Raw genomic sequence first — 19,768 nt, forward strand, 5'->3', positions numbered from 1 at the left:
GTGCAGGGGGGGGGGATTTTGGACCCCAATTAAGAGGGGCAAGCTGACAACAAGGGGAACTTTTAAGGAAGACCAACCCCATCAGACAAATAGAAAACCAGTGTCTCCCTCAGAACACCTAAATCCCACGCAGCGGTTCAGTACTTACACAGAACCTGACCCAGTTAGTCCTGCTCATGCAGGCTGTTTACTGGGTCCTTCAAATGAAGAGAGGCTGAACTTCATTTGGAACGAACCCACGACAAACGCAGGAAGGTGGCCATAAAATAAAAAGTTAAAAGTCCTGTAGAACTTGCTAAGGACAGGAAAAAAGACTGTGGTGTAAGGGGAAGAGGGACTCTTTATACCTATCAGTCTAATTAATTAATCTAATTAATTCCTGTCCTGTGACTGCTAAGGGAGGAGCTACCCATAAGTGATGCTGCCATGATTAGCCAGGAAATGTACTTTTAAACCATAAAAGTTTTTACAAGGTATTGGAGAAGGGAGAAAGCTTTTACAGTCCAGCATGATGGAGAGGTCAAATACACGTGGGCAAATTGTTCTCACCACATCTGGAGAGGACAGTAAGGTAAGCAAGATTTTACAGTATAGATGTCATTTTGTGTTACCTTTAGGTTTTAGGTTGTGACATTCTATTGTTTGCAACTTTTTATCATCGAATAACGTTGATGTAACCTGTAGTCCTTTAACCATCTTATATAGAGAAATGTAAATAAGTAAATACAGTTATCTGCATCTGTATTTCAATGGGCACTGTACGCTGCTATTGTAGCCTGTACATAAGTCCTTTCCATTTCATCTGTCCCACTTACCCCTCAGATCCCCTGCTCATTAAAAACACAGAGAGAGAGAGTGTGTATTTCATTTTACGCTAAAAAAAAAATACAGAACAAAACCAAGAGGCTAATACAATAGTGCAATACTCACACTTTGCTAATAAAGTATATATTTAAATTAATGTATATAATAGTTAAAGCTAGTCTTACTTTATGGCTGTGTTGTTCCCCTGTTCCTTTACTGTTGAGGATCTGCCCATTCCAAAAGTCATCATATTGAAGTCTGGGCTTAATGCAATAGTCACCCTTCTAAGATGCCATTGTTTTACAGGTTTTGTACACTGAAGAGGAAGTGTCATCACTCGGTTCTGTTGAGAAAAAATAAATTAATATACAGTTAAAGATAGGGCAAAAAATATTTTTTTCTGTGTTTAGATTTTACATGCTTTTTGTTTAATACTCCATGTAAACTGTTTTAGATTATATTATATGTATTGTTTTATATGGTTTCTTTTTTTTATGTGTGTAGAACCATGATAGATAGATGGGTAGATAGATAGATAGACAGACAGAATATGCATTTTTGGATATGGAGTTTCCCTTTAAAGGGATACTGTAGGCACCCAGACCACTTCAGCTAATTGAAGTTGTCTGGGTGCTGTGTCCCTATTGCACTTAGTGCTGCAATTTAAAACATTGCAGTTCCAGAAAACTGCAATGTTTACATTGCAGCTCTAATTCTGCCCGGGGTGCTTCCGGAATCCAAACGGACTTTTGTTCAGTTACCTGATGCTGGACATCCTCACACTCTGCATGAGAACCTCCAGCGTCCGATTTTCCCCATAGGAAAGCATTAGGGAGGTCTAATGCGCATGCAGCCATTGCCATGCATGCGCATTAGGTCTCCCCCGCCGACTGACGTCGGTGGGGGAGGAGCATAGGCAGAGCCTGACCCAGCGCTTCAGGTAAGTGACTGAAGGGGTTTTAACCCCTTAATCCATGCGGAAAGGGGTGGGGGGGAACCTATTAAACCTATAGTGCCAGGAAAACGGCTTTGTTTTCCTGGCACTATAGGAATCCTTTTAAAGTGCAAAGACACCCACATTGCTAGAGTTAAATTCTGCAAAGTCATTTTGTTTCCATTTTCTAGCATGTCCTCAGAAAATAGCCAGAAGCATAAATTCAGTGTATTCTGTATCCAATGTTTTTAGTGATACAGAGCCCTATAAGATTTTGCAAGAATTGTTTTATATTCATGGCCCAATTAGTACTGCACTGGTGAATCAGAAGTTCAGTTCAGCATGCATCTTTTTCTGCAAAACTGTTCACTTTTCCCTTTCTACAGTATTTCCCAGATGGTTATGTGTTTGGGTTGCTTGGGGCACTTAAGGCCTAAAGGCAGTTGTTGCTTGATTGAACATTATCCCTTTACAGCACTGAACATAATCTATCTGGAAGGTTGTGATTGCTTTGCATTCAACCAAGAAACTGTACTCTATCACTGCATGAGCCTGTACAACATAAAGGCTTTATTTCTATTAGCTGCTTTTTCACAGTCTTGCATTTTAAAGTCATGCTTACAAAGTTAAAGGAGAGTAATAGGGGTTGGAGTCTATGGCCAGAGATACGTTTTACTCTAATAATTGAACAGTAATTTCTCATTGAAGATACTAGTGATAAGCTCAGGTGGTAGAATCCAACCCTAGGGTGGCCAACCAGAAAAGTTGTATGTAAAGACAATTAAAATCATCTAAGCTCTAACACTGACAAAATATAATGAGAGAACATTAATAAACAGACATAAATATTTTGTTCACAAAATGTTGTTTACAATTGTTTTAATTGATTAAAAAACAATGAAGATGATTTAATCACATTAATTTAGCACCTAGATATCCAACTATGACATCTCAAAATTATACTTTAGATTTAGTCAAATTCTGTAGCATTGCATACATTGGCATTAAGCAGCAGTTTGATGCAGTCTAGTACGTTTGTAAATTTTGCTTAACTTGTAAGACTGTAGTAACTTAAAAAAATAGCTATCTACTGTAGATGACTGACAATAAACCCAAACTTCAAAAAATAATTTTTTGTACCATAAAGCAGAATCCATCAACAATCCATCCCGCGTGGGGTTGGTGCAGACTGAGTTTGCGTAGCGTTAAAAGCCCATATAAAAAAACATTTCCATCCTATGCAATAACAGAGGACTGTGGTTGGCTTCCAATCAGAGTGCTCTAACAGATAAATCCCTTTTACTGAAATAGCAACTGGGCAGCAAAATTCTCAGCGACTGGGCAACAAAAGTATTTTATGACAGTGTCTGGCTGCTTGCTATTTAGTTCAGATGCTAGAGATGTGTATGGGCAAAAAATTAGGTTCGGTTCGGCACTTCCAAAATTCGGGACGTGGGGGGGCGGGGCCAGGCCGCCGAGCTGCATGGCAGCAGACTAATGTAGCTCCAAACCTAAACAAACCAAAATGGCTTTTAAAATGACCACAGAAGGCATAAAGACCGGATTGCCCGCTGCAACAGCGTGGAGGATAGCCCCAGCTTTATGGCAATACTAACTGGAGCCCAAAAGCTGGCTGTGAGCACCGCAAACAAATTTCACGGCCTACCCGCGACCGCAAGACCAGACTCGGGTGCACATGAGACGGTCAAAACACGTGCGGATCCCCCGCGCCAGGAACCACAATGGAGAAACTCGCCCTGGTGGCGGAGGCAGCTGGCTCGGGGCATGGCCCCGCTCCCCCCCCTCGGCCGGTGGGGGTAATCCCTGCCTCATGGAGGCGACGCGAACCGGGGAGGGAGATCCAGTACTGGGCCCGGGCCGTCCTCCTGGACTGGCAAAGGCTGCCGACAAGGAGCCCACCAGCAAACGGGATTGAAGAGCTATGATGGGACACCCTGATTGTGACCAAAGCGACATATGCAACCACAGGTGCTACAGAGGATGAGGACATAGGTGCGCCTGCACCCCACTGACTGTACATTCTCTACAACTACACATTTGCCCGATCCGCAATGGAGATGAGGGGAGGACTAAGTATTGCTTACTAGGGGCTGGCCAGGACGGCTCGATTGACCATAGATGCCGCAGACATCCGGATGGATTCCCCGACTGTCCGCCAGCCGGAGGAGCTGCGAGCCCGGTGGACCAGGAGGCTGCGGGCCTCCAGGCTGACCGGTGGCCAGGAGTAACGCGCACCACCCCCAAGTATGCGCCCGGCGCCAGGAGAGGCAGGGGGACACATGCTCCGCAGGGGCTTGAGAGGTGCTGGGGAGGTGCAGGGGGCAGATTGTACTCAGACTCTAGGTGTGGGGGTCTCGTGGACGATCTCCGCCTCTGGGTGCCCACAGGGCCAAGGAGAGCCATGCAGGTGGGCTGAGACCTGTACGGGGGGGACAGATGGAGACCTGGCGCACTGGGGTCAAATGGTAGCTGAGATGTGGACAGCCCTAACGTGATTAATACAGAGTCCTGGGCTACAGTTAATTTGAAGCTATGTACTAACCTTTTTTACACTCCACTCTAACTGCTGTTTATATTTTCGTTCTAAATTTGCAAGGTACCACTGATAGATAAGCACTCGCCCATGCAGCAATGCAGCTGACTGCTCTAATTCAAATGTAAGTGTAAATGTAATTCAAAATACAGTTTAATATACAGTTAATGCAGTTAATGCTTTTTTATACGCTGTCATACTAAGAACATATAGATTATTGTTAGCGTTACTAATACGTGTTCGAAGATTGCTGTCAATTAACCAGTCTATATTTTTGCGCAACTGGTAACACTCACCTGCTTAGCCATAGGGTATTCAATAAAAGGCACGCAAACACAACACCCTTTGCCATAACACATGCCCTATTGCCATATATCGCCTCACCGAGAGACAGGCAGCCACAGGCCGCTCGCACCCATAGTGCTCAGGAGTCAAGCTCCGTTCACATCACCTAACGCAGGCACCTGGCTCGAGAAGAGCCCACTTAACGCTCACAGACCTGAACATGACTGTGACTCAATAAGATATAAGCGCTCCCTTTTAGCCGCGCATCTAAGCAAGCACTGCACTTACTGACCATCTTAGACTTAGCAACCGCATATAACGTGCAGAACTTTTAATCATAATTACACTTCCCTTTTATCAGTATAGTTACATAGTTACATAGTTACATAGTTACATAGCTGAAAAGAGACTTGCGTCCATCAAGTTCAGCCTTCCTCACATATGTTTTTTGCTGTTGATCCAAAAGAAGGCAAAAAACCCAGTTTGAAGCACTTCCAATTTTGCAACAAGCTAGGAAAAAAAATCCAGAATGGCAGTGAGATTTATCCTTGGATCAAGCAGTTATTACCCTACATTGAAAGATTATATCCTTGAATATTCTGGTTTTGCAAGTATGCATCTAGTAGCTTTTTGAACATCTGTATGGACTCTGATAAAACCACTTCTTCAGGCAGAGAATTCCACATCCTGATTGTTCTTACAGTAAAAAAACCTTTCCCTTGCCTTACACGAAATCTTCTTTCTTCCAGTCTAAACGCATGACCTCGTGTCCTATGTAAAGTCCGGTTTGTGAATAGATTTCCACACAATGGTTTGTATTGGCCTCGAATATATTTGTATAATGTTATCATATCCCCTCTCAGGCGACGTTTTTCTAAACTAAATAGGTTTAAATTTGTTAACCTTTCTTCATAGCTGATATGTTCCATTCCTTTTATTAATTTTGTAGCCCGCCTCTGCACTTTTTCTAGTGCCATAATATCCTTCTTTAGAACAGGTGCCCAAAATTGCACAGCATATTCAATGTGTGGTCTTACCAGTGATTTATAAAGAGGCAAAATGATATTCTCGTCCCGAGAATGAATGCCCTTTTTCATGCATGACAGTACTATTGCTATTTTTTTTTTAGGATTTATTTAAAGCAAAAACAAACCTCGCAAAGTTTATGTACGCTTAATTTACTTAACTGCATGTATATTTCATTAACCCCTTAAGGACACATGACGTGTGTGACATGTCATGATTCCCTTTTATTCCAGAAGTTTGGTCCTTAAGGGGTTAAGAATAAGACTACTCATACGGAAAGCACCATCACACGCATAGTTAGACATAGGTATGGCTCGTATGACTAAACAGCCTGTATAATGCGTTAATATGCCTGTTCAATGCCCTTGCTATATCAAATCTCGCAAAGTCTATGTACATCCAATTTACTTTATTGCTTGTTTCTTCTGACTGATATGCCTCTGCGCAGGCAACCATATGTTACCTTTAGCAATTCATAAAATGTCTGCCTACGCTTTTATGCGACTCAAATAAACATATTCAAAACAAAATTCGGGACTTCGGCAATTCAGTTTGGTTCGGCACTTCTGAAATGCGGCACTTCGGCAATTTGGACATTCGTAAGCATCCCTCTCTTGCCATCATAACCACTTACACATCTGTGGGGGTAGGGTTAGGGTAGGGTTAGGAGTAGGGTTAGGTGCCCGGACTGCCACCACAACCACTTACACATCTATAGGGCTCCCAGTGCCAGAAATTAGCTTATTGGTCGAGATTCCTGTCATCATTCACGTAATTTTCCCTCCCTCTCTTGTTTTGCCACTTTTCAGAAATCCGAAGCACTTCGGCACTACAGAAATTAGGCAATTCGGTTCGGCACTTCGGCAATTCAGAAGCATCCAAATAGCCGAAAATCGGCCGAATTTACATTCGGAACGAAATTAATTGCAAATGTCAATCAGATGCCCATATCTGCGACATGGGTAGAGGCATGAGGGAGGATATAAATCCTGCCCTATTACTAATACCATTATTTATTATTTATTTATACTAAATACTAATTTATTTATTTTTACTCAGTATTAGTATGTTGGCTAAAAGATCAAGATTAAGAAAAGGAAGGGCCTTAAGGGAGCTTTCAAGTCACTTTCCTAATCTGGTACCCATAAATACTGTAATTGGCACAAGGGTACCAAATTACCCTTCTTCCAAAATGAATTTTGGGCATTAGTTTTCAAATCAAATTTGTTCATTATTTTCATATATTCATTCAGATGAACCATTTAACTGCAACAAGACTATTTACGCCACTTAATAAATTGACATGTACATTTGGTTCCCTAACTGCTTGTATTAATTATAAGTATCCTTATACAGTTTCATACATTAAACGTTTGCACATTCGTTGACATCTTGATAAGTTATAGAACGCAAATTATTTACCTATGAGTTATCATCTCTTAATGATTAACCAATTTTTCCTAAAATGTTTAGGGACATTTTTTCCCAAATAGGATGAATCCTGCTGCAAAACATTATTTTCATAATAGAAAACCAACCAGTTTTAGAAATAAGTCTTACCACTTAAGAGCATGTGAAAACATATTAGAGCACCAGTGATTCTTTAATTATCAAAATAAGTAAATTGATACAAAAATGTTATAATTTTTAAAGGCAACATGTTTGATTCAAAGTTCACACAGGAGTTTAACTGTGCTATAAATGCAATTAGGTAGAGATCAAATGGAAATTCAGACCTGTAGATATGCTTGAATAATGACTATAAAATGTATATTATATTAGATATTATACTAATGTTTTGGTCATAACCTTTTTCCCACGCATTTGTAGCTAAGATAAGCAGCATAAAGAGCTCAAAGTACTACTTGTCAAAGTACTGCACTATTCCCATTGTGTAGTTTAATTTTTAATACACAGTGTTATGTTTTTTAAATGTATTTCAAGAATAATATTTATATTTTTCAATCGTGTAAATGGAAACATCTGAAGTAAAAGCCTTCCGTGTTTCATTAAATGCGCTGAATGAAAGCATTCTGCTATTAATGTACAGTGTGAGTCAGGTTACAATCTCTAATGATGTATCATGCCATGGGTATTAGACAGAAGAGGTTTGTAGAGAGACTGATTGTCATGTTTTATTTAATGTGTTAATCCAAGCACTTTGACCATTTCAGTGATTTTAAGTGGTCATGGTCCCAGAAGTCTGTACATCCTGAGCTTTGTTATGCAGCGAGACATTGGGGAGTCATTAGGCAGGCAAGAACAATTCTGTGCATATTGGACTTCTGTCATCAACATACACAGCATGCCCCCTCAGGGCCTCCCCTCACACTTCCTCACCCAGCAGAGCTGGATTGGGCTGTGGGGAGAACTTTGCCTCGGCACTGGAACAGAGGTAAGTTTATGCATTCTTGTTTTGTGTTTTGTTTGGTCAAGGCAAAATGCAAAGGGTTACTCTAACCAAAGCCAGAATGCTTTTTGGTTGTAGTACTCCTTTAAGTTTGTCTATTTAAACATGTGTATTCTTTTACGAGTTTCTGGTAGATGGCATTCAAATACTCTTGCATAAAGCAAACCACCATAATCTCATTGTACTATTAATTTGGTGACCAACGCTAAACTGCTTGTCGTTATTTTAGTGTTGTTTGCTAATTTGCAGGTCTAACTTCTAATAAACCCCAGTGAGACTGTATTTCTTCTTCTTATTGTTATTATTGCCATTTATATAGCGCCAACAGATTCTGTAGCGCTTTACAATATTATGAGAGGGGATTATACTATAAATAGGACAATTACAAATAAAATTACGGGAACAATAGGTTGAAGAGGACCCTGCTCAATCGAGCTTACATTCTATAGGAGGTATGCCCTTTAGGAGAAAGCAAGAGACAGGTATGTGAGGTAGAGCTTAGTCTTGGAGGCCATAAGCTTTCCTAAAGAGATGGGTTTTAAGGCACTTCTTAAAAGATGCAAGACTAGGGGAGAGTCTGATGTCGGTAGGCAGGCTGTTCCATAGGAAGGGAGCCACCCGCGAGAAGTCCTGCAAGCGTGAGTTGGCCGCACAGGTGAGGTCAACGGACAGGAGGTGGTCACGGGCAGAGCAAAGAGACCGAGAAGGGACATAGCTATGGATCTGTGAGGAGATATAAGAGGGGCTAGAGTTGTTCAGTGCTTTATAGGTGTGAATTAGTACCTTGAATTGACTCCTATAGCATACAGGAAGCCAATGTAAGGACTGGCAGAGGGGTGAGGCGTGAGAGAAACGACTAGAGAGGAAAATCAGTCTGGCAGCAGCGTTCATTACGGACTGTAGCAGTGCAGTACGGCTTTTGGGAAAACCAATCAGGAGAGGGTTACAATAATCCATGCGGGAAATTACTAGAGCATATATTTCTTCTCATTTCATGCCTCCATATTTGTACTGAATATCTGGCTCTATAATTATCACTTTAGTAAAATCATGACAACCAGTGGACTCCACCCCTTAATTCTGTAGCCACCATCTTCTGACCTGTGTCATCTGTTTACTCCATCTCATGTACTCAACCCTTGATGTTAGTCCCTCCAGATTCAATATAGAGTTATGCATGAAATACTTCTAGCTAACTATAATATCCATACAATACAAGGTGCTAGTGTGATGGATTAGACAGAGCTGCAATACAGAGATACCCACACATTACAGTGTATTTGTATGATACTACAGCTCCGTCTGTCAAAGTATAGCTCTCTAGTCCTCTTTGAGGAAAAAAAAACACACATACAATGTCCTATACCCAACCTTATCACATCCACAGGAGGTACCTCCAAAACAATTGCCATTCTGCCTCAATATTATATTTGAATAACTGCCAAATAATGCAATTTCTACAATCATTCTCGAGACAGCACTTGACTGAGGAGTATATAAGCATGGACTTTCATCTGTTATACTCTGGATATCCCAGCTTGAGCACTCCAGCTGCAAGCCTTTAGCGTACATATTAAAAATATGTAGCAAGATGGAAAAAACAATGAGAGACCTGGGCAGATTAATTTAGAGAAACTTTACACAAGACAGAACAAGAGGTTCAACAACAAATAATCTTGAGCTCAATCCACAAATCAGTCATTAAAAATAAACATCTGGGGGCGTGGCCGGAACCCGAGCCGTATGGTCGCGGTCTGAAGGAGCTCCGCCGACAGGGCTCAATAACGGAGCAATAAGCAGCGAAAAAAAAAAGCACTAAACGAGAAAGAAACTTACCCCAGAGATGTCCCAGCACCGGGGGAAAAAAGTGGCGGACCCCAAAGCCAAATCGGCATTCTTTGCAGCCCGCACGCCGCAAACAAAAACCGCGGGCCAGGCGATCCATACATAGCACGAGCCTTTAACTTGGCTATGACTCAGAGCAGCCTGCCGAGTGAATTCCTCGCAGCCCACATCATCACCTTACCCAAACCGGGCAAACCGCCCACGACCTGCCCAATTTTCACTCCCATCTCCCTGTTGAGTGCAGATGCCAAACTATACGCCAAAATATATGCAGAGAGGCTCAAAACAATTCTGCCCGACCTGATCTCAACAGACCAAAGGGGATTCGTGTCCGGCAGACAGGACCCAGACAATTCGAGGAAGGTGTTAAACATCCTTCACTACCTCAATAGCTCCAAAATACAAGGTACACTTCTATCCCTAGACGCTGAAAAAGCGTTCGACAGGCTTCACTGGCAATTCTTGCGGGAAGCGCTCAAGGGGTATGGCTTCCCCCCTGCCTTCCTTAACGTGGTGAAGGCCCTATACAGCACCCCTTCAGCAACAGTGCTAAATTCAGGGTTCAGTTCCACCCCACTAACCATCACCAATGGCACCGGCAGGGATGCCCTCTTTCTCCGCTACTCTATGTGTTGGCCCTAGAACCACTAGCCATAGCGATCCGGAACAATCAAGACATTAAGGGGATCTCCATAGGGGGCAAGGAATATAAACTAAACCTATTTGCGGATGATATCCTTCTCACGCTATCCAACCCAGCAATCTCCCTCCCAAACCTCCACAAAGAAATTCAAGATTACAGCAAACAATCATATTACCAGCTAAACCTAACTAAAACACAAGCCATGTGCATAAACACCCCAAAGACAGAAGAAGAGAGGTACACTGGAGGAACGACTACTTGACTTTCTTAGGCATCAAACTTACCAAAAGACACACTGACCTCTTTGTAGCCAATTACGTTAAACTAAACAAAGAAGTGGAGCACATACTGCATTCTTGGCAAAACAAGTTCCTATCCTGGCTAGGCCGAATAGCAGCCATCAAAATGACAATTTTGCCGAAAGTCCTCTATTTGTTCCGCTCCTTGCAGATACCCTTACCGCAGTCATTCCTACTCAGACTCCAATCTCGCTTGATTAAATTCAGTTGGGGGGGAAGACACCCCAGGGTCTCAAGGGCGCTGCTCATGAAATCAATAGACAAAGGTGGCCTGGGATTCCCGAACCTCAAGGCGTATCACCACGCAGCACAAATGGCGAACATCCTCGCCATGCATTCCACTACCTATACTCCCCAATGGATAGCGATAGAGGCTAGCTGCAGCCCTGTGGATACCCAAACAACTACGCCGCACATCGTCAAAAGCCCTACCCACCACCAAACTTCTGTACCGCATATGGGACAGCCAAAGATCCAAATTATGCTCCGCAGAGCCATGGTCTATGGCGACGCCCCTACACTCGATATCTCTATGCAACAACACATTCCCGTACAGAACATGGAAGGCCTCCAACATCACACACCTGCACCAGATATGTCCCCCACAGGGACTACACCAGTTGCCAGCCATCCAAGCCACATACAAGACACCATCACAGCTCACGTTCTCATACTGGCAGCTCACAGCTCTGATAGGCAAGGATACAAGACAGGGCCCCCCGCTCACATCCCCTGTCACCCTAACTCCTTTTGAAAAGATGTGTATACACCAAATCCCAACTAAAAAGACACTTTCTGTGTGCTACAAGTCGATCACTGAGAACTAAATAGAACCGGAGTGGAGACATATGACCGAATGGCACAAGGACATAGGTAGAACACTCACACAAGATGAATGGCGCTGCATCCACACAAATCACAAGGGACTCACAACATGCGCCTCTCTCATAGAGACCTCACGCAAATTAATATACAGATGGTACATGGTGCCTTCGCGACTCAAGATCATATACCCGGACACAAGCGACAGATGCTGGAGATGTCTGACACAGGAAGGGACCATGCTCCACATCTGGTGGACATGTGCTCTAGTCCAACCATACTGGGAGCAAATAGCAGGGCTTATTTGGGGGGCCACCGGCTGCATGCTAGACCACAATGTAGAAAAGTTTTTACTCCAACTACTACCCACAGGCACACCACAATGCATCACCAAACTAATATTCCTAGTTTTAACGACAGCCTCCACATTACTAGCGAAACGCTGGAAAACTCCAGAGATCCCAACCCCAGCAGAGGTAGTAACGATGGTTACGACTACACTAGAATACGAAGGGATAATGTGGAGCCAAATGAAACTGGGCAAGGGAAACGTCACAGCGAAAGCACTATGGGCCGCATACACAAAAGACCGAGACCCGAACACATAATGAGGGGCCATCGAACAGGACAAAACAGATCTGGACAAATATACCAACCAAACTGACGAAGACATACGAGTTAACTTGTTACCCCAGTTCCCCCCCCTTTCTATAGATTCCCTCCATGACGGGTAGACAATAGAGGCAGGAACATACCCGCCAACACAAACACAAGTGGATACAGGTTACAGAAGGAGTTAAAATGCAATGTGTCTCTCCTATACTTGTACACCAATATAATGTATACTATATGTTGCAAAGTGTTGGGGGTTGTACGCCCTACATGTGTACAGAAGCACTGTTTCCCCTCCCTCTTTTCTTTTCTGTATCCCTTAAACCGCATTTGCGGACAAAATAAAAATTGTCAAATTGAAAAAAAAAATAAACATCTGCTGATGCAGCTATCCTTTAGTGGAAACAGGTCAGTTTTCCACAATAAACTAACCAAAGGCAAAAAATAAAACAGAGCAAATAAATAAAAATCTTAATTAGAAAAACTATAAAATGTGATATATAACAAAAGTAGATCCACTGCACAATGTATGAAAAATAATAAAAAAGTGATAAAAATAAAATCATAAGAAAAAAAATGTTTTGATAAAATTTAGATAAATACATCAAATTGATAGAAATACATAAAATCACTATGGATACAATAAGAAAGTGCATACAAAAAAACATTGCATTGCAAAACCCCAAAGATGGCTAAATTGTATCTTTGGCGTAGACCACACAATGATCTCTGGATGAGTCCAAGAATAAATGGTGTCACCTGACCAAGATGCTATCCCAAATGGATGAAAAACGAACCAGACCACACATAAGAAGAACCTGAGTAAAGAATGTTGAATCTCCAAGATGACAAGAGAGAAGAAGTGCACTTTAAATCATGTTATGAAAAGAGAGTCTAAGAATGCTTTAGACCTCTGTAGCCATCATAATAAAGTGCAACACACTATAACTTTAATAAAAGAAGAGAGATAAGCAGTATGTATTTCTAATATAATTAATAAAATAAACACATTGTTATCAATTATAGAAAACCAAAATGTAAGAAAAGGTAAAAAACAAAAACAAATGGGTCCATGAACAGGAATACTGAAACAGAACATAACTTTCTAAAAAATAAGAGACAAATAGGACAGTCAACAAAGCCTTTACTCTCTTCATCAATTTTATTTAATGTATAATGTAAATAGTGTGCTTAAAAAAATAGAGAGAAAGAGAGAGAGAGAGAGAAAGAGAGAGAGAGAGAAAGAAAGAGAGAGAGAAAGAAAGAGAGAGAGAGAGAAAGAGAGAGAGAAAGAAAGAGAGAGAGAGAGAGAGAGAGAGAAAGAGAGAAAGAAAGAAAGAGAGAGAAAGAGAAAGAAAGAAAGAAAGAAAGAAAGAAAGAACGAAAGAAAGGTGGGACATGCTTGCTTGCAGAATTTCCTTTTTATACAAAAGCTAGAAAATCATTATGTATAGCAAAATAAATTATCATACCATGAGCAATACCATGCACACAGACTATATTGTCCCTTTCAATTGCTTTGTTTTAAAACTATTATTTAAAGATTAGGGACTGTGTAGAAAATAGGACTAGAAATCCACCACACATTTTAATATTGGGAGAAGTGAAGACAGTAGACATTTGTAATCATATATAACTAACTCATTCTGAAGAGTGAAGTAACTTTGGTTTTATGAATTACCTAGTATAATAATGTTCACTCACTACCTCCAGAGGCTTATGTGGGAACGGGTTGCTGTTACAGTGACAGAGGATGAATATTTAATGTTTATATCACCATGAGCACTTCTCACTATACAGAGGCAATGGAAATTAAACTGATATGACCTTTGAAACTGCACAATATAAATTTAAAACTTGTATAGCCTCATTTAGCTTGTAATTTGCTTGTATATAATAGATTTATTTGAATAACAATATTGGTTATGAATAAAATAATTTATGAATAGTTCTTTATAAATTAACATTATCAGAACACACTAACTAGAAGGTAATATTTTTTTAATAAAAAAGCACTGTATGTGTCAGAAATATACATGAGATACAGTAGAAGGGGCATTGTTATTTACGATTGACAGGGACTGAAGCTCCAAGTGAGGTCCTGAAATGCCCTGGGGATTCTCATGTTGTCACCATTGTATTAGTAGCCCCAAGTGCCCTGCACCATCCCTCTCTTCACTGTCAAAATGATCTCCATTGGTTTGAAAATAAATTAGGGTCCTCAGCATATGCCCCTCCTTGAAGGGTGCAGCTAATGCAGAGTGTAAATCTGCACTATACAAACCAATTCACATTAGCAATGGGCAACAATAAAAGGTTAAGAAGAAATGGTCAAACACTTTAATGGTCTTACAATGAGCATAAAAAGTAATGTGCCAGCAATACGGTGTAATCAAGATACTACCTTCCAAAAGTGAGTTAATATTGATAAATGCTAAATTATTCATTTTGTGATTTGAAACATACAAATATATTATACCATAAATTGTACAGAGTTTAGGAAAGCAATAAATGAAAAATATTTAAGAATAGTTATAGACAACAGTCTAGGCAGCAATGTGCTATGTCATTCAGCATCCTCTAAGCCAATATGTTCTGCATAAAAAGTAGTATGAATTGACTGGACAAAACTATAATTTGATCAATTAATGTTAAGATTCTACTTTGAAATTGCTTCACAATTTTGGACACATTGTTTCAAAAAAGAATATTAGAACACTAGATAAAAGTCCAGAGGCAGGCTATTACAGTAACAAGGTGAATTAAAGATTTTATTTTTGAAAACACAATCTTAAATGTGTTTACTCTAGAAAAAAATAAAATAATAATAATAATAATAATAATGTCAGAGGGTTGAATAGGATTATGCAAATATATACCAGGCCAGTACAAACAGCTCTCTGGTAATTTGTTAATTTAATAGGACTATACAAAGGACAAGACGTTAGTAATAAGGACTTAAAGAAAGGAGATTTTACGTAAGGAAGAGGAAGTGTTCTTTACATTTAGAACAACATATGGAATTATTTTCATACAGAAGAGGTTGTTTATCAGATTCTGTAAGGATTCTGAACAATATCTTAACAGAATATTAAGGAATATAATAGTTCGTATGTGGCATAACATTTGCTATTTTGTGGCAAAGCTGGAAATTACTTCAAGCTGTTTGCATGCTTTTCTATCAACAACAGAGACAGGAATGTGTGAAAGGCTGAACTAGACTTTTCGGTCTATGTTACTATGTAACTGGGGAGTAATTTTTTTTTACATACATATGTACAACATATGATGAGGGAATAACCTTCTCTTGGTAATCTTTTAGGTTGGTGGACATAAATAAGACTTTGAGCACTTATGGTCCACTTATTAAAGCACTCATTATCTGTTTCAGAGTCCATTATCTTGTGATTACTTTCATTATTCTTATTCTAAAAAGCTTCAAGGGATAAGGAGTGCAGCAGGGTGAAACTGACACATGAACATTAATTACAGTACCCCTTCTTTATGTTGCATCACTTCAAAGTTAACTACATCTCTAGGACGTTGAAGTAGGTTACAGTTTCATTCTCATGTAATGTAAACTAAAATAAAAAATAGGAAAGCATATCTGTAATTGCGGTTGATTGCAATTTTTGAACAACTACGTAATCTACAAAACATTTTTTTTCAAGTATACAATGGATTCGTTCTATTGTTTAAAAACACTGATTCTAACTGATTAAGCTCTTTGAACCATTTCTATAAATCACCTAACCAGCAGTCTCAGTACGTCAAATGCATCAGCTTTCTAATTTCTTCTACCAAGACATTTGGAATCAAAATATTGATCGCTTGGTAAAAGGTAAATTGTTTTTATTAAGTCAATCTGTTTGCTTTGCAGAAAATAAATTCACTTCACTAGAAAGCATGGCAATTTGTAAATTACCTAGTTTAGAGTAATAGCTGAGGTGTAATTTTGCCACCTTATTTAAAAAGTAAGCACTTTATTTACACGTGAAATAATGTTCTTTTCCATATTTTTCCCAGACGGCTAATTACTTAGTATAAATGTGTACAAACATGAGCATTATCTTTCATAATGCATTTGCTACTTCTGCTTGTTTGCTGATAGGGATGCTAACAGATGGGTATTTTAGATGAGCAGCGACTGATCTGGAAAATATGAATGCAGTGCAGTCTTCAATAGAACTGTGCAAAATACGGAAAGACTCAAAACAGGATACTGGGAGCCTGTGCTTCAAAAGGTACAGGACAAGATGAGCAGAATCACTAAGTAGAATGTATGTTTATCTGGATCTGGCGGCAATTAATACAACCTTTTAGAACTATTCAAGTTGGGGAACATTTGGGAAATGGTGGCCAGAATATGTTCTCTTTTAAGATAAACTAAAAACTATAAACATATATGGGCTTCACAAAGACACACACTGATTTACTAAGCTACATACAAGATGCACTGCTGCTGAAATCAGTTTAAATGGGAAGTCAGTTTAACCCCTTAAGGACCAAACTTCTGGAATAAAAGGAAATCATGACATGTCACACATTTCATGTGTCCATAAGGGGTTAAAGATCAGAGATATTCCCCATCACAAACTGCCACAAACTGACGTATGAGTGTAATTGAGCTCAGCCTTGTATAAGTACTAAGAAGGCATGCTACTAGGGAAAGCAGGGGTAAGCCTGGGACTTATAGCTACAAACAACCCAACAAATAATAAATAAAAGGACATGCTAAGATATGTGTGTGAGACTTGAGCTTGTCATAAGAAACTATTGGCATTAATAAAGTAATTCATTATTTAATTTTAAAATGCAAGTGTGGGTTCTCCAGGAATCTCCCCAAAATAGTGTAAAGGCTCATTAACAATTTCTCCATCATATGGGCTGTGGGGTAGATAGTTAAATAAAAAGAAGCATAGGAGATGCCCAGTGACACTTAGTGACACTTTACCCCACGGCTGGCTAGGGGACCCAAAACCCCTGTGTAAAGATATACACATTTTTATTAAGAAGCAGTGGATTATAATGGTTTTAATTGGCCTATCAAGACAAGACGGCAACACAGGACAAATATATTAAATTGTGTTGGTGGCTGGAGTATGCCTGAAATGTTCTTTCAAAGTAAACCAAGCAGCTGGACCAGATGATTTTCATCCACAGGCTGCTTCATTTAGTAATATCTGAACCACTGTTTTTAATTCTCCATGATTAATTAATTTAATTCATTATATAATAGTACGGGCATCAAGCAAATGTGATGCCAGCATTTTATAATGGATAGAGAAAGGTGGGATAGAGAAAGTGGGGTAGAGAAAGGCCTATGGGGCGCCCAAGACAACCTGCTGGATTCCGTAGGCCCCCTGGCTCGCGTTATGTATCTGGCGGACGATGCCTACACCAAAGCCGACTCCTTCTCCTCTGAGGACATCAGGGAATGGGCACATGATGTTCGTGAATGGGCACAACAGTGTTTTTGTTTAATCGGAAACACTAACGTTACACTCTCTTCGGAGAGGCGAAAAGCAGCGTTGTAGCGTATTAACGGCAGATTGGCAGACCTTGGCACAAAGGAAATTGGGCCCCAGGCACAAGGGAAACTATTTGGCGAATCGTTCCTCAAGGAACTTAATAAACACGTAAACGTGTTCACCTCCCTTAATAAGGCGCAGTCCTCAATGCGCAGAGTTTTCAGAAGCAACCCTGCCAGAGAGGTTTTTGGGAGGGCTGGCCGGCAACGGGGCCGTGCCGCCAGCCGATTTTGGCCTTCAGGCCCCCGCACCCAACCAACACCATTTTTTCCAACAAGAGACTACCGACAGCAACCCTTTTCCAGAGGCTCGGATAGAGGTCGTGGATCCCGCGGACGCGGACGTTCCCGCTTTGCTGCAGGTAAGGACCCATATTCCTCCACTGTTACCATGTACCCATACTGCGGGCCGTATTTCCCTTTCTTTCCAGAATTGGGCCACCCTATGCTCAGACACATGGATCCTACAAACTGTACAGGGATATATCATAGACCTAGTGGGGACCCCCTTTTAGGTTCAGCCCCCTCGCCCCATCCACATGTCATCCTCCGACCGCAACCTCATCAACGCGAAGCTACGCGAGCTCCGAGACAAAGGGGCTATCCAGCCGCTCCGCAACGGGGGTGGTTACTTCAGCAACATCTTCCTGGTTCGGAAAAAGTCGGGATACCGCCCTGTCATCAATCTACGCGCCCTCAACGCATATGTGGTCTATCGCCACTTCAAGATGGAGGGCATCCACCTCCTACGAGACCTTCTTCGAAGCAACGACTGGTTCACCAGGCTCGATCTAAAAGATGCATATCTGTCAGTCCTGGTGCACCTGGACTGTCAAGCACTCCTACGTTTCCTCTGGCACGGACGCCCTTGGCAATTCACTTGCCTCCCTTTCGGGCTCAGCTCAGCCCCATGGTGCTTCACCAAACTCTTACAACCAGTGGTGGCCCACCTAAGATCCAGGGGCGTTCGATGCATCATCTACTTAGACGATCTTCTCCTCTTCTGCTCCGACAAACACAGGCTACGCCAACACACTCACCTGACAGTGTCCCTACTGGAATCTTTGGGTTTCGTGGTAAACCAACAGAAATCGGAGCTGAACCCTGCCCAGACGATACAATTCCTCGGCTTCGAAATCGACTCGACGACTTGCACCCTGAGACTACCAGCCTCAAAGATCACAGCCATTTGCAAGGAGATTCGCAGGGTTCTCCGACTCGACTCCATTCCACTACGCAACCTGGCCAAGATTGTAGGACTCCTATCCGCTTCCATTCAGGCCATATTTCCGGGTCCCCTCCACTACAGGGCCATGCAACGCCTCAAGGCGAAGCACCTACGCCACAGGCCTACTTACGACCAACCCGTCCCGGTGACGACGGAGGTTCGCGAGGACCTCTCATGGTGGCTGGACAGCATGCAAGCCTGGAACGGCAAGGCCATATTCGGAGACACCCCAGACTTCGTATTGGAATCAGACGCCAGCCTGTGGGGATGGGGTGCCACCAACGGAACCGTCTCCACGGGAGGAACATGGACGGCGCAGGAGCTCTCCATGCACATCAATTGCCTCGAACTCCTGGCAGGATCCTTCGCGATCCGCAGCTTGGCCCGGGAAAGATCCAACTGCTGCATCCTCCTGCGCATGGACAATGTATCCGCAGTCCAGTACATCAACCGTCTGGGAGGCGCTCGCTCACGCCTGCTGTCGGATATCACGAGGGACATCTTCGACTATTGCCTCCCTCGCAACATCACGCTACAGGCGGAATACTTACCGGGAGAGATCAATCTCACAGCCGACTGGTTCTCTTGCCACTGGAGAGACGTCAGCGACTGGAAGCTAAACACGAGAAAATCTTCAGGACCCTGGCAGCCCGGAGGGGTCCCTTTCACCTGGATCTGTTTGCTTCTCGCAACAATCACCAGACCCCGGAGTTCTTCAGCTGGCTCCCGGACCCGGAGAGCAAGGCGACAGACGCTTTTCTCCAACAATGGCCGAC

At 41.7% G+C, this 19,768-nt stretch overlaps 1 protein-coding gene across 1 annotated transcript in view; it reads right to left on the minus strand.

Moving 5' to 3' along the window:
- Positions 1 to 19,768, minus strand: part of LOC134567660 (uncharacterized) — a 484,351-nt gene that overhangs the window by 36,982 nt on the left and 427,601 nt on the right. Inside the window, exon 100 of the mRNA XM_063426051.1 lies at positions 990 to 1,147. Within this exon, the coding sequence (XP_063282121.1) occupies positions 990 to 1,147 (158 nt within the window). The remainder of the gene's footprint in view (positions 1 to 989; positions 1,148 to 19,768) is intronic.

The sequence above is a fragment of the Pelobates fuscus genome, chromosome 1 (assembly GCF_036172605.1).
Source record: "Pelobates fuscus isolate aPelFus1 chromosome 1, aPelFus1.pri, whole genome shotgun sequence".
NCBI lineage: Eukaryota > Metazoa > Chordata > Amphibia > Anura > Pelobatidae > Pelobates > Pelobates fuscus.